The sequence below is a fragment of the Halyomorpha halys genome, unplaced genomic scaffold, assembly GCF_000696795.3.
Source record: "Halyomorpha halys isolate HHAL.00 unplaced genomic scaffold, Hhal_1.1 Scaffold297.1, whole genome shotgun sequence".
NCBI classification, from domain to species: domain Eukaryota; kingdom Metazoa; phylum Arthropoda; class Insecta; order Hemiptera; family Pentatomidae; genus Halyomorpha; species Halyomorpha halys.
The window spans coordinates 1,185,850-1,202,057 of record NW_027109687.1 but is presented as its reverse complement, the minus strand read 5'-3'; the positions used below and the strand labels follow the sequence as shown (position 1 = coordinate 1,202,057).

Below are 16,208 nucleotides of genomic sequence, written 5' to 3'. Positions count from 1 at the left end.
TACATAAAACGTCAATTGACTAACCCTACTCCCACTTTCACCGTTTTAATTAAAGATTATTTTTATAACTTTGTAGTTTTGTTTTGTTATTTGGATTATAATTAGACAGTATGGGTAAGTGTTATTAGACAAAAAATTAATTTACGTATATGAGTAACGTTATTCGTCAGAGCATCAGATTAGGGTGTGCCAGTGAGTTCAGAGGTTATTGTTTATGTTGGGTTTATTCGTTATCTTATTTACATTATAGAATCATACTTCGTCATTTTGACTACTCCAGTTTAGTTGCTGGATGTTATCATGCAAAGAGGACCACCCAGTAAATTTGAAATGTCTAATATTCGCAATCATCAGTTAAGAAATAGATATAGATATTCCCTTGAAAGCTCACTGGGTTCAGAATATGCACCTCGTTAGTTTATTTTTATTTATTTTTTGTTTTCTATATTTTTTTATATGCTCTGGTTTCGTTAATATTTCTTTTTCTTATTTTATGTAGGGAGTAAATGTGATGAATGTATGACAAGAGTCCCATACGCTACCCTCATAGCAACTATTATGTGTATTCTTGGGGTTGGAGTATTCTGTGGAACTATCTATAGAGGAACAACATTGACTGGTTTAATGATGGTTGATGTTTTTAATCAACGATTAACCTGGTAATTTTTGTACTCATTTATGTTAATATTAGTATAGATATATGTTTGTTCATTTGTGATTTTTTGACAATTTTATGCTTGTAACAAGTAAAATAGATGTTGCTTTAAATTTGAGGAAATTTGGTTTGCAAAATAAAATATCATCTTATTACTTCTTTTTAATGTTACTCTTAATAGATTTTCTTAAATTTGAGGAAGATCTGCCCAAAAGATAGTATAACTGGTACATTCACTTAAATACTCGAAATCTTATGATGTTCTAAAGGTAACAAGTTTATGAAACAAATTCCAACAGTAGTAACTTTAAAACTCACTTATATATTGGAGGTCGGGGCTGTACTGATTGATAAGACTAGGCCTGACCTCCACTGAAAAGAATTTGTTGGAAGATTTGTTTATTTCTTTTGGGTGAGTAGAAGTCAACTCCTGTGATTTAATAAAGCAGTATTCATAAATAATGTAGGTAGGGATTTTGAATTTTCAGCCAATGTTGATTTTGTACACTGGTACCAATGTTCTTTTAAAATAATTTGATATTTCCACAAAGTATTATAATTCTTTGATATTTTTTATACTACTCTTTTTTTCTCCTTGAGATTTTTTCAAGTATTCATTTTTCTTTGCAATATTATATGCTCTCTGGATCCCACAATGATTGATTTGCCAGTGATAACAATTTATAGTGCTAGTAGTCTTTATTTAAATCCAGTAATCAAATGTATGAATTATGTATATTGTTGAGGTTGGTTATTAATTAATGAAAATGCATTACGTATCAGTTGCTTGAATGTATATAATATTATTACTCAATAGTTTGTGAATTTTCATTATATTAATCAATTTAACACATTTATTCGTATTGTTTTATTTAAGAATAGTGTAGATATTAAAATAATTACACAATTTTTATTTTACTGACACTGAGATAAAGAATTCCTAACCTTACATTTGTGAATAGTGAGTTAGTTGTTGTTGGTTGGGGCTTTTGGGCGTAAATCCCTGTGGTCATCAACGCCCACGTTTCTCACTTTATAATCTCTTTCAAGATTTGAAATTCTTTAATTGCTAAATAAGTTTGAATAATTACTTATTTTAGAATATGCATATGACAAACTTTTGGGTTTAGATCTTATTCAAAAGATTATTCCTTTTTAAGAAAATTAAAACCATTTCTATGTTTTTTTGGTCATCATTCAGGGCATCCGAAACACTCGGTCCCACTCCGTAAATACATGTAATAGAAATGACATTCTTCAAATATGTGACTGACTGTAAGTACACTGTTGCAGTATTGACATTTCGGCGGTGGTTGCTAATTTATCAGGTATGCATCAGTTAAATTTGTATGACCTATTCTTAATCTGGCTATAGCTACCTCATCTCTGAGATTAGAATGGTTTGATGTGGTCCATGGTTTAATCGTTTTTTTAACAGTTTTTAATTTGCTTGGCGGGCTTTCATTTCACATGGCTTGCTAACTAGCTAATATTTCATTTTTCATCGGGAGACTTATTTCTTGGGGTGTCAGAATGGCCGCGCCCCGACCCGGAAGGGCAAGTGCTTGTTTGGCTGCAACGTCCGCCAGTTCATTTCCAGCAATCCCCTTGTGACCAGGCAGCCATATAAAGAAAACAGTTTTTCCCAAGTTTTCTAGCATGTTGGTGTAATTGTGTATTTTTATGATTGCCGAGTGTTTCAGGTAAATGGTCTTCATGGCTTTTAATGAGCTTAAAGAGTCGGTAATGATAACAATGTTAGTATGCGTCACTGTCATAGAGAAGTGGAGTGCTGAAGCTACTGCATGTAATTCAGCTGTATATATATACTGCATAATTTATGTAGTTTTATGGGTTGAGTTATGTGTGATGAAAGAGGATGCTGTAGATTCGTTAGATTTTGATCCTTCAGTATAAATCAAAAAAGGATCTGGAATATTTTGACAGAGACGTGAGAACCTAGTTCTATATTCAGTATGTGACGCACTATCTTTGGGGAATCGGGATAATTGTAGCATTGTATTTGGTAGCCTGTGTATCCATGGAGGATTGAGGACTTCTGGGATGTACAGAGGTATTTCTTTAAAGAACTCAATAGCAGTATGTGTTCTTTCTGCCAATTGATGATCCTTTTGAGGGTATAATTTTGAAATGTAGTTTATCGCCCGTTATTTCCTTCTGAATAACAGAGGAGGTAGTCCAGCTTTAGAACACAGACTAAGAATGGGGCTTGTTCGAAATGCGCCAGTTGTCATACGTATTCATGCATGATAAACCACATCCAGTCTGGCGAGAATCCGGTGTCGGGCAGAGCGATAAATAAAACATCCATAGTCTTGTTTCGAGCATACTTGGGTCCGGTATAATTTTATGAGTGTATGTCTGTCAGAGCCCCAGGAGGTGCCGCTAAGCAAGCATAATATATTGTAATATGCTCTTTTTGTGTAAATAGTATATTTTGATGTATAAAGGGTTTTTAATATGTTTTATTTTATGTATCATTTTAAGATTGTTAATTTGTTTTGTTTATCCAAAAAGCAAGCTAACCAATTTTCATTGTCTATAATAACTTCGTGATTCCAAACAAAACCAAGATGGCGGTACGTATTCTTCAGTCAAGTCCGTTGAATCAAGGCCATGTTGAGCAGATTCAAATATCATAAAAACTATTTTAACTCTTCCCATCATAATTGAAAATACAGTAAATTAAAGGATAAATAGAAATCAAGAAATAGTGCAAATGAATAATATTCAGAAAATAAATCATTTGGAAAAATCCCTATCTGTTGTGGGACAATCGATGTTTACATGTAACCTCAAGGCAGGTTTTGGTTTTGGAAGAGATCATTGGTTAGGTAGACAGAGAAGAGAAAGGATGTCTTCAGGATGAGGAGGTCCTCATAAATTTCTGTCAAGAAGGAAGCCATTTTGGACGCTAGGACAGAACAAAAGAAAAAAGAAGATACCAGGAATCATCAAAAGGAAGGTCATGAGCTTGGTTAGTTTTTGCTATACATAAAAATAGATTCATGTATAAAATAGATTTTAATTTAATTAATTGTAATTATAGTAAATGCCTGTTTCTGATTGCTAGCAACCCGCCCTGATATTAAGAGTCTTTTTATATAATATAAATATATTATCCATTAAGTAGTAAAGTTCTTAATTTGAACCCAAATTATCTTTTATATTTGAAAAAAGTTATAAAACGATTAAGATTCTTTTTATTTTTATTTTTAATAATTATAAAATTATTACATTTTTTAGTTTTTTTAATTGGATTTTAGTGTCGAAATGTGTGTTTCCCAATTTAGCTTCCGATCAAATATCATCCCCAGAAATCTGTGGTTATTTGTGTAGGGTATCAAAGATTCACTTAAATAGAGTTCAGGAGATGGTGGGGTTATTCTTTTTTGGGTGAAATGTAGGAACTTGGTTTTCTCAGGTGAGAATTCAAGACTGATTGAAAGTGACCAGTTATTGATTCTATTGATTGCTTCCTGTAATTTATGATTGATAGTAGTTGTATTTGCTGATCGACAAATAATGGCTAGATTGTCCGCAAATAGCAGTGGTTTAACACCCCTTGGCATGTTAAGTCCCAAATCGTTAATTGATAGGCAGAATAGAGTTGGGCTGAGAACACATCCTTGCGGGATTCCGCTAATCTGTTCGCATTCATCGGAAAATTTGCATCCTATTTATACTCTGAAGCGGTGGTGTGAAAGAAATTGTTTTATCTGGATTTTCTCTTTAGGAAGTCTGGTGAGTCAATTCATAAACAAATTTTTAAGGTTAATAACTTCCAGTTGAATGAAATTTTTATTAAATTATCATAACATGGTACAACGTTTCGGGACCACTGTCCCATATTCATGTACTCTAAACCTGCAACAATAATAAAACTATCATAACAACAATCTTCATCCTTATTTATTTTAATTCACACAATTATATTCACCTCATAATTTCATATAGGGAATCATGTCACACTTTACACTTTTCTCTCTTCTTTCTACCATAACTTATTTGTGCATCTTCACCTCTCCTTAGCACAGCCATTACTCTATATATTCTTACTACTTCTTTGGACCTTATCTCATGTCCAGTGTGCTTTTTTTTAAAAGTCCTGCTTTGTATTTAACATTAACTTAGTGATTTTTTTCTTAAGCCCGTTTATTTCTTCTGATTTTTATGTTTATATTTTAAGTCTATTTATAATGTCGGTGTAATGTGTATTTAAGTGTTTAGTGTTGTTATCTATAGGGTTTCTAGAAATCTTCTGCTTTTTGTATTTTGTGCTGTATCTATTATTTTTGGGTTTTCAAAGTTGAATTTGTGATTCAGTTTTATGCTGTGGTAGGCCAGAGCTGTGCAATTTATATTTTTAGCGTATTTACAATTGGTTACATGTTGCTTAATTCTAGTTTCCAGTTTTTTAAATGTTTCACCAATATATACTTTTTCACAATTTTTAAAATCCATCTTATAAATTGCATTTAGTTTTTCCATCTTATCAACTTTGTCTTTCATGTTTGATAGCTTATTCTGTAACTTATTATTGTTGTATAGACCGGTTCTAAAATTACATGGTCAAATTCTGTCAGTGTTTTTTAATTTTATTTGTAAGGCCTGGTATGTATTGAAGTTAAAAAATTTTTTTATTATTGCTATTACTATTTGTTTCCTTTTGTCCTTTTTCTCTATTGTCTTCTACTGTAATCTTTTTGTTTATTTCTTTATAAAATTCAGAGATTCTTTTTTGACTTGGTGGTTTTTCTATTTTATCTTTCTTTGTTGTTCCGATTACTTTTATTTTTCTCGGTGTTCTACTTTCTGTGTTGTTTTTGGTTGTATGTTTGTTATTAATTTTATTGTACCATAATCTGTTTATCAATCTTTTGGGATAGAAGTTTTCAGTTAGCATGGTGTATAACTCAGTCTTATACTCAGACTGTATAACTCAATATCTTTTGTGTAAATATTGTCTGTTAAGTTTATTGCTCTATCTATTAAATTTTTTGCAATGTTTTCTTTTTGGTAATGTGGGTGATTTGAAAAGAAATTTAGTAATCTATTGCTTGTATTAGTTTTTTAGTCCACTTTGTGGTTATTTTTTGTCCATCTATGATTTTGTCCATATCCAGGAATCTTATTTTGTTATTTTTAGGTATTTCAACATGAATTGAATTCTTTTGTGAAATTTATTACATAATTTTAAAATTTCTTGGTAGCAGTTTTTCTTTGTTATGATTATTAAGTCGTCCATATATTTTCTTATTAAGATTGGTTTTATTTCTATTTTCATTAATTGAGTATTTAATAAATTGTTGATATAAATCCTACTCAAATTTATAGATAAGGAAGACCCCATCGTTAATCCATGCTGCTGCCGTATATAGTTTCCTTTGTATTTGAAAAAATTGTACTTAGTGCATAGAGAGAACAGTATAAAGTGTGACATGATTTCCTATATGAAATTATGAGGTGAATATAATTGTGTGAATTATAATAAATAAGGATGAAGATTGTTGTTATGATAGTTTTATTATTGTTGTAGGTTTAAAGTACATGAATATGGGATAGTGGTCCCAAAACGTTGTACCATGTTATGATAATTTAATAGAAATTTCATTCAACTGGAAGTTATTAACCTCAAAAAAATTTTTATAAATTGTTTTATGTATTGGTACATTTGCCCTTAGATTCCAACAGCTGATAATTTTTTAAGGATTATATTATGTTTGATACTGTCAAATGCTTTTTAAGATCGAAAAATATCGCGATTGAATGTTGAGCGTTAATAAATGAATATTGGATTTCAGCCTCCAAAGTAACCAAATGGTCTAGTGTGGATCGACCTTTGCGGAATCCAGATTGAAAAGATTGTAAAAAATTATTACTCTCTATTATCCACATAAATTTTTTATTGACCATAAGTTCCATTATTTTACTGACACAGCTTGTGAGGAATATGGGTCGGTAGCTGGCTGTCATCCGCTTGTCCTTTCCATTTTTTAAAATTGGGATTATTATTGATTCCCGCCAGGTATTTGGGAATTTCCCAGTGAACCAGACATGATTGTAGTAGTCAAGCAGTCACTTTAGCATGTTATTTGGGAGTTTTTTTATCATGTTATAGTGGATTTTATCAGTGTTGGGTGTAGTGCCTTTGACGGTATTTAAGATATGTTTTGGTTCCCATAGGGAAAAAGGGAGGTTATAATGTATGACCGCTTTCATTATCTGTCCTTATAAATATATTTCTACATATAGCCCGGTGCTTTTTATATTCAATAAAGTTTTCCGACGTCATACATTTGGTGAATTTTTTATATGCCTTACGACGTTCTTAAATAGCTTTCTTACACCTATCATTAAACCTAGGGACAAGCGATCTTCTTGGGGATCCCAAAGTCATTGGTATTGATGCCTTTGCAGTTTTTATAATGTAGTTAGTAAGGGCTTTACAGCCTCTATCAGTGTCCATATATGATAGTTGAATTTGTGGTGGTGAGGCAAGGGAAGTAAAAAGGGTCCAATCTGCTTTTTTTAGCATCCATTTCATAGTGAGTTAGTTTGTGGAATGTTGGTTTGCAACAATGGAGTTTTTCAGGTCTACCTTATTTTGTTATGTCTACTTAGTATTCTATACTTTATTCAATGATTCTTCACCAATGGATAGATAACCAAAACTACTATATTCCAATCACCAGTTTTGGCTATTATCAAACTGGCAGGCGCATTCTGTGTACATGTTTTATAATGGAAAAACCGTACTGAGTTTGCTCTTGCCAGTTTGATGACAGTGGTTGTTAGAAAAGCCTTTTACTTTTTTCATCACCAATTTCATACTGTTTTTTTTTGTTTTTTTTAATGAATTTTTCATGGCGAATAATAAGTTTTTGAAATGATTTATTATAGGTTAGAGCCATTACAGACTGCCTGTGTTGTGATTGGAGCAAGTATGGGAGCGCTTGGGCTGATGGCACTTTTTGTTGGATGTTTAGCCACAGGCGCTACCAGGCATAAAGTTTATAGAGGATCAGGTGCTCGAATTGGTGGTAGAATTTCATGTGCAGTGGTGAGAATACTAATATAATTTATAATAACCTAATGAATTCCTGTTGTAATTTTGTTTGGTATTCAAAATAATAATTAAGAGATTGTTAGAGAATTAATATTATACATAAGAGAAAAACTAACTTGAATTTTTCCTAAAATTAAGTTGGTAATAGTTTCTAATTAATAGATATACCATATCTAATGAGATAGCTAGAAGAAAAACCACCCAAATTTCTGTTAATGCATAAATCATTTTCACTCTCGCTGTGAAAAACTGAGCTGAGCCAAATAGAGCGATGAAAGGTGCATGGTAGTACTCAGAACTGTGCAGCTAGAACCATGCAGATTACACCTAGGTGTAAGTGGTGGGATGGCTCTTCTTGAAGATGTTTCATTGTGTATGTGTGTGTCCTCATTACATAAGCCCCACCCCTCCTCTATACTATTAACAATCAAAACTGCTCAATAAACTTTATTCCTATCACAAGTAAAAAATTTGTTTGTTTATTATACTCGGAAAGTATATGCTGTCCTGATTCATGAGCATGTAACTTCCATTGTATTAAATGAAGTAGTATTTTGAGCTAATGTGAACTAAATTAATAAAACTCTAAATTTGGTCTTAAATATGTTATTAAAACAAATTAATAACAAACTTATTTAATTTTGCAATTTTAAAAACCATTTGATACAAACAAAAGTCTGTCATGTACATGTGTCAGTATAGCTTCCTCACTAATTCTTTTTTTTTTTTTTTAAGTAATTACCTATTTTTCAAGTTGAGTGATTTTCCATTTGAGAATAAAATCTGTGGGATGAGCAGTTGTTGAAATACTGGTATATATACGAGGTGGTCTGAAAAGTTTTTGACCTAACAAAAATACAGGACATTTTTTCTGAAATTTATTTTTTATTTTAACATAGTCTTGTAACTCCACTCACTTCTCCCAACGATGCACCCATCTCTGTAACCTGTCCATAAAGTACTCAGCATTTTTCTCTGCAAAATAATTGTTCACAAAGGTGATTGCCTCTTCATTTGGCAAAAATCTCTGTCCTCTGAGTGCAATTTGTAGATGAGGGAACAAAAAGAAGTCACCTGGGGCTAGATCTGGTGAGTAAGGCAGATTTTTCTTTTTTTTGGAGCCGGTTCCCCCTTTACAGTCCACTGTTTGGACTGTATTTTTGTTTCGGGGATATAATGGGGTATCCAAGTTTCATCAACAGTAATTAATCGGTGCCAAAACTCAGATTTATTGTGCCTAAACTGCGCCAACGGAGCGTTGGAAATGTTCATTCGAACACGTTTTTGGTCTAATAAGAGCAAACGTGGCACCTAACGTGTTGACAGCTTTCTCATATTTAAATGTTGATTTAATATGTAACAAACACGTTCTATTGACATGTTCATAACCTATGCTATCTCTCTCACTTTGATTCGGTAGTCGTCTAGCACCATTTGGTTAACTGTGGCGATGTTTTTGTTGGTGGTTGCAGTTTTTGGACGTCCTGAACATTCATAGTCTCCCAAGCTCTTATGGCCACGTTTAAATTCAGCTGCCCAAAATTTTACTGTGGTAAATGATGTTGGAGAGTCCCCATACACAGAATCCAACTCATATTTGATTTGCATAGGCGTATTGCCTTTCTAAAACAAATATTTAATGATAGCTCGATACTTGATTTTGTTCATTTTCACAAAAACACTCGCATCAACTCACTCAAACGACTGTTACATAAACACTGCGCATCCAAAATGATTGAAACTTTGGTGGGTAACTGTCAACAGAATTCAGTTGCTTTTATTTTCAAGTGCTGCCATCTTCACGTTGGCATAAAATATAAAATCGATAATATATAAAACCTAATATAAAACCGAATAAAATCGTACAAACCGTTTTGGAAATATAAGTGTATCAAGAAAAATATATTTGCCTATGCGTAAGTTAAAGTAGTTTTTACTTTATTCTCATATCTAAAGTATAGTTTTCAAAATGACATGGTCAAGTAAAAAGATTAAATATTAAATAAATATGAGAATTTTTATTTTTATTTTTATATAATAATGTAGATTCTTAATCTCAGGGCGGGTTTCTAGGCAATCGGAACAGAATTTGTTTACCAATAAAACTTAATTTAATAAATATCTACTACAAATGTATTTAATTTTAGGTAGAATGAAACTAACCAATTTATTCAGTTTCAATGATGACATATGGGTTGCTTTGTATTCTTATTCAGCAAACGAACACTTGCTGTAAAAAATCTTTCAGCAAACAAACACTGACTGTGAACAAAGCATTTGTCCTCTAAAAGTTTTCACTCATCTCATTCACTGGCGATCCAAAACAAAAAGTCCCTTTTTCTTAAGTGACTCTTCGATGTCCTCTTTTTCAAGATGTCCACCCTTGAGATAGACAAAGGATGATGAGGACTGCCTCATCAAGGAAACATCGTTTCCCGCCTGTGCCTAAGCAATGAATGATGTCAAAAACCAAAACCTGTCTCGATGTTCCATGTAAACATCGATTTACTTTCTGAATATTATTTTTAAGCACTTTTTTTGATTTATATTTTTTCTTAAATTTACTGTAACTACAATTCTGATGGGAAGTTAAATAAAGTTTTTAAAATATTTGAATCTGCTCAATATGGCTGCTATTCAACAGAATATTTGGAGGACACGTGCCGCCATTTTTGCTTTGTTTTGAATAACGTATTTATTGTAGAAAATGAAAATTGGTTAGCTTGCTTTATGGTTTAACAAACACCTTATAGGACTCCAATGGGAGTCTGGCCAAAAAAAAAAAAATGAACAATATTTAACGTTGATACATAAAATAAAAACATAACTAAAATCATTTACATATAAAAATAACTATTTACTCATAAAAAAGGATATTACAATATATATATAGATGATTGACTGTAAGTTAATTTGATGGAGATGGTCAGCGCTGCGGTCAAGAAGGAAGAAAACATAATAATTATATATTTTCTGCCGATGTTTTGACCTACATTGTAGGTTTTCATCAAGGTTGGAATAAAAAGAAAAGATACAAAGTTTTGTAAAGATGGTATATAAACAATCAAAAAAATAAAATAATTGAAAGGATGAAAATAAGGGGGAAAAAAGGATTTTGACTAAACTAATAAACAGATACATCAAATATACATATAATTGAAAAGATCTTATTATTTAATTAAATGAGAATGATAAGAGATTAGAAAATAATAAGACAACAACATAAATTCATAAAATATGAGTATATAAAATAAGTTTATATAAATATAAACAACATAAGTACATAAATATATGTAAAATAACATGAAATTAGATTGATAATATTGACCACCATTATATCTAATTGTCTTTACATTCTTCACCAATACTTTTCACCTTTATATTGGTACTATCTTCATATTTTTTTTTCTGTCAATATTATCAATCTAATTTTATATTATTTTAAAATTAGTAAATAGTTATTACTATATTTTCTTCCTTCTTGACCGTTGCCCTGACCATCTTCTTAAAAAAAAAAAATCAAGAATAGTATATAATTTTTTTAAGTTTATTATTTTCTAATTGTTTAATTATTTAACTTTTTCTAGTTTATGTCAATAATATACGTGCTCCAGCTTGCTTGGTTGGTTATATTTGTATGCCTTGCCATAGTGACTGTATTCTATACTATATTTTGGGCCTTATGTACATCAGACAGAGTAATAAAGGAAAATCAGTGTATTGACTTCACTCAATTTAGTAAGCTTTTTTTTTACATTAATTTGATCTTGAGAATATGTATTTATTTTTTCTATTCATTAATTAACCAATTGAAACTTTTTAGGTTTTATGTTCCCCTCAACCATAAGGCGAGAAGATTTAGAAGTCTGTCCTCCTCAGGAAATAAAACTATTTTGTAAAGATTATGTTGAAAAGGCTGAATTTATGTTTATACTAGCTGTGTTTGCTTGCATGCTTGTCATATTGAGCCTGGTAAATAATGCGATTAATGTATCTTTAATTTAATTATTGTATTATGATTCATTGTTTTAAACAAATTTTGATTAAGAATCAGTAAATATATTAAGAATATCCAAAGCAAGGGAATCTATGTTGAACATCCATATTTTTGCTGAACTTAAAAGAAAAAATGTCTGATTTTCTTAAAAATAAAAGTAGACTAACTGAAAAATAAGACCAGAAAAGTTTTAATGTTAAGAATTTTGAGCAACATAATATGCTTATAAAGTGGATTACTTAAATATTTTGTATTAGGAATGATTTAAATTCTTCAAAGATTCTTCTCCATCTGTGTCGCATCTTCAACTCTTGCTCACATCATTCTTTTGTTAAACCATCCCACAATCATTCTCTTCACATGGGTTATTATAACTTAAGAATTGAAATTGTTGAAGTCTCCTAATGTCTGGATCTCATTATGCTTTTGAAAAAGATATAAAAAAATTTGTTCAATGCATAAATTGGCAATGACAGCAAAGTTATTAATGAGTGTGTCTTCACTCTCTTAAAATTTTGGTAAGAGAATTTCTCAGGTTTTTCACTTTAAAATAATGATTAGATCGATACTTCTAGGATACAAAGAATGTTTGCACAGATTATAAAATTCTGTTAGGGAATTAAAATGTCTATAAGTGGTATGTTCTACGTCAGATTAATTATTTACTGATTAATCAAAGCTAATTCATATAAACTTATTCACAGCCTTAATTTCACTAATAACTAAATTAGACGCTCAGTTACTTTCATAACGTTAAGTAAACTCTCTTTCAGTCCTAATCCCTTTTTGAAAAATTATTAAAAGTTTTACAAATTAACTATTTCTCCATGATTTGAAGTCAGTGACTATTATTTACAACACCTCTGGTGTGCAGGGTTTTATTTCTATAAAATTAATAGGTTCTCTTGCTCTTAAATGTATATTTTGTTTTAGGTCCATTATTTAATGTGTTTGTCTGCAAATTATGCACATATCAGAGATCATGAGAAACTCCAAGAGCTTGAAGAAATACAGAATTTAAACGATCTGGAAGGATTAACTGCTAGCAAAGATAGGTTTTAGAACTACATTTAAGTATATTTGTGAATTTATCTCATAATGAGATCAAAAATTATTCGACAAGGATGATGAAATTGTTTTAAAATAATGAAAAAAAAATTCAATATTGGATATTGAATGGACAAATATTTTTATATCTTGAAGATTTATCAGAATTTAGTTTATGCCTGGTACATATGAAAAATTCGATAAATCATGTTTTAAAAGAACTGTTGATTGTTTAAAAATCTTCTTATTCTTTTATATGTTAATTAAAGACACATATTCAAAAGTGTGTGTCTTTAATTAATTAATTCATAGTGTTGAAAATAATTATACCAAATAAAAAGAAATCTTTTAAATTGAATAATGTAAGAAAACTGATAATAATTAAAATTTCAAAGGTATAAACTGCATACTTGAAAAATGAAAGCTATTGGGCTTATCCCGTACACCAATCATATAGTTTTATTGTTTCTAATTTTATTAAGAGGAAGTTTTAATACATTTATATTTTTGTGTTATATTGTTTTTAGATTATAAGTTACATTTATGTTTTCCAGAATGAAGCATATCGTATTTGTATATTCTTTGTTAAACTAAAGTTACAGCTTCATCTAGCTGACGACTTTGATCAAAATCTTACATTTATTACCTAGATATTATGGAAGGGAGGAGGTATGATTCTTTTCTGAATTCCAGAATCTTTTGCTTTTTGTGACCACACAAGTTAGATATCAAGTTGCTAATTGAGTCTTAGCCTAAAAGTTCTTTATATCTCTTCAAATTTCAATATATCACTTATTTATATTATAGCATTGCCATCCCCAGATTGCGTATATTCTCCTCTTGCCTTTAAATAGATTTTATTAACAAAACTAACTCACTTTTGAAGGATTAATCATTAAAAAAAGTGCTGATTTAATCATTGGTTATCCAAAATATCAATTTGTACTATTGTTGTTGATAGGGTCCAGTATTCATCTGAAACTTCTCCTCAGTCTTCATTCACTGTGTAGGTTGTGATTACATCCTGGAGAGTTCTAAAACTCATCAGCTAAGGCATTGAATCAGTTTGATTAGGGATGGTAGAACCAATTCCCATTGTTTATTTATCAAATTAAGCTCAATACCATGAACAGAGTATTTCTCCTCCCCATTGTATGCTTAACTGTTTACAGCACGAAGGTTATGTTTAACAAATATTTATGTTTTTACTTGAATATATGCAGATTTAATATGTTATATTAGCACACATCCTAATTACCAAAGATTTTAGATTTTATGTTCTGTATATTAGTATTCAGAAACTTTTATACATGGATATATTTAAAATAAATTTCTCAATCCCTTAATGAAATTTTGAATCAATCTTGTAATAATTTTTTTCTATTGCTGATTGATTATATGATTCAGATTAATTTAATAGCTTAAAAATTAATTCTTAGGAATAATAGGTATTAGGTATGTTATAAAATTATTGTTATTATCTTAGGTTACTGATTAATTTAATTTTTCAAACTAGTGACGAAAAACTGTTTTTCAAATATTTTTCTTCTCTAGCCATTTACTATTCATAGAAAAAAAAAGTTACATTAATTTTTTTTTTTTTTTTTAACTGATTTTCTATTGCATCAAAATTTTTAACCCTCTTCTTGGTTGGAACAGGAGCATGGGTGGTAAGTACTATTAAATTCTAAATATCCTACGAATTGACAGATGATCTACAGTTGACAGTTTAAATCCTTATTGAACAGGTTGTACTTGTAAAAAAAATTAAGTTATGGTTATCAGAGATACTAGGAAACTTTCCAAAATTGAGAAACGAGGTAATGGTCACAACTTTGTTGTAATGATTGTTTATTTTATTTTTTAATTTAAACTTAAAAGTATATTGTACTTGTTAATATCCTATCGAACCAATCTAGCGTAAAAAGTGATGTTGAATTTGATATTAGAACAATTATTTAGTATGGGGACACCTTTCTATAAGATATGGAAGTATCTTATGAGCTATCTAAATGTTCCCTTTTTCTCCTCTCCCAAATACTGTTCATTTCAACAGAAATGAAGAGAAAAATAATGACACATTTATTTTTATTTGCTTGTTGCTAAGAAGAGGGTTAAACAAGTCTAATAGGAAAAATATTTCTTTTTCCAAACAGTAATCAGAAAAGCATAGACAATCATGTGGAAAGTGACATTTTTTATAACCAGAAGTCCTTACGATTTAGACTAGAAATCTGATTTGTTGCTTATCATGTGCTGGATTTTCATAATTTTGAGTCTTCTAATGAACATTTCTTGTTCATATATTCAATATGAATATATTGAATATATTTGATGAATATCAAATATATTCAAAAGTTATTTACTTGGTATATAACATAAATTTCATGTTAACAGATGTGTTAAATAATTCTTAAGGATTTTTATTTTCATGACTAACAAATGCATTGATGGCACATTATGTTAAAAGTTGTATTTAATTTTTTTCTTTATACCTTCATAGGATTTATATTCTCATTTTTCCATTATATAAGTGTGTATTAAGTAAAACTTGTATATCCAGTGAGTTAAGTTTTTACCATCATTGTTCATTTAGTTACGTATCTATAATTTATTGAATTCTAAACTTTATACAAAGATAGGAAAGAATTACTTTGTGAATTAAGTTTTCAAGCAACTGCACAAATGTTTTATCTGCTTAATTTGTTGTATCATGTTCAATTTTATTTAGCCTGTAAAAAATAATACTATTTATTTTTAAGCGACTTCATGTACTATTAAAACACTATTGCCTTAATTAACCAAATTGTAAATAATTAGCATATTTTAATATATTTAAGAGTATACAATGCTCTATAAAAGACAAAACAAAAAATGAACAAATATTTTTATGAAGATACTTAGTACAAAAACAGTATTCTTTTATTTTTTTTTTTTTTTGTGGGAAATAGGTTTCAAGAAATTATAATAGAATTCAATGTAATTATTGAAAGACTGAAGTTACTTTAACATATTGAGGAGGATTCCGTCCAATTTAATTATTTTAATTTATGTTAGTTATATTAAATAAATTTTATTTGTATTTTTACTGAAGAAAAGTAATTCCATTTCAGTATAATGTTTTTATTTTTTGTTAAGAGCATTTGGTGAATCCTTGGTGGTTGTTTTTAGTAAGTAAAAGTTGTTAGTAAAGATTTGATGTCTGTATTTACAGTATTTTTATATAACTTTTTTAAATATACTATATACAATAATTGTGTTTCTTTGAGTTCTTTCTTCTTGAAATAACTATAACTTCTCCTTAGGATATGATATCAAATTATATTATTCAAGTGTTGTGGCCACCTCATTATATTATTCAAATACTAATGTAGATCGATATTGTATGCATTTTTGTTAACATGAGTACTTACTGAAGG

The 16,208-nt window shown here is 29.8% G+C and overlaps 1 protein-coding gene across 2 annotated transcripts; it reads left to right on the top strand.

The window, feature by feature from the left end:
• Positions 1-4: 4 nt before the first annotated feature.
• On the top strand, positions 5-16,051 carry M6 (neuronal membrane glycoprotein M6). Of its 2 annotated transcripts, none has more exons than XM_014420861.3 (6): positions 5-114; positions 500-659; positions 7,580-7,739; positions 11,333-11,483; positions 11,569-11,717; positions 12,676-16,051. In XM_014420861.3, the coding sequence occupies exons 1-6, from the start codon at positions 111-113 to the stop codon at positions 12,802-12,804; spliced, it is 753 nt and encodes a 250-aa protein (XP_014276347.1). In that variant the 5' UTR covers positions 5-110; the 3' UTR covers positions 12,805-16,051. The 2 variants fall into 2 exon arrangements, with proteins under 2 accessions (XP_014276347.1, XP_066903952.1); XM_067047851.1 differs by lacking the exon at positions 5-114 and adding an exon at positions 275-412.
• The last annotated feature ends 157 nt before the right edge of the window (positions 16,052-16,208 follow it).

What these genes read in the sequence shown, in the direction of transcription:
- M6 (XM_067047851.1), top strand. Translation starts at nt 301, where the DNA reads ATGCAAAGAGGACCACCCAGTAAATTTGAAATGTCTAATATTCGCAAT. An exon ending in GGGTTCAGAATATGCACCTC is followed by an intron (nt 413 to 499) that starts GTTAGTTTATTT and finishes TATTTTATGTAG; the next exon opens with GGAGTAAATGTGATGAATGT. An exon ending in TATTGACTTCACTCAATTTA is followed by an intron (nt 11,484 to 11,568) that starts GTAAGCTTTTTT and finishes GAAACTTTTTAG; the next exon opens with GTTTTATGTTCCCCTCAACC.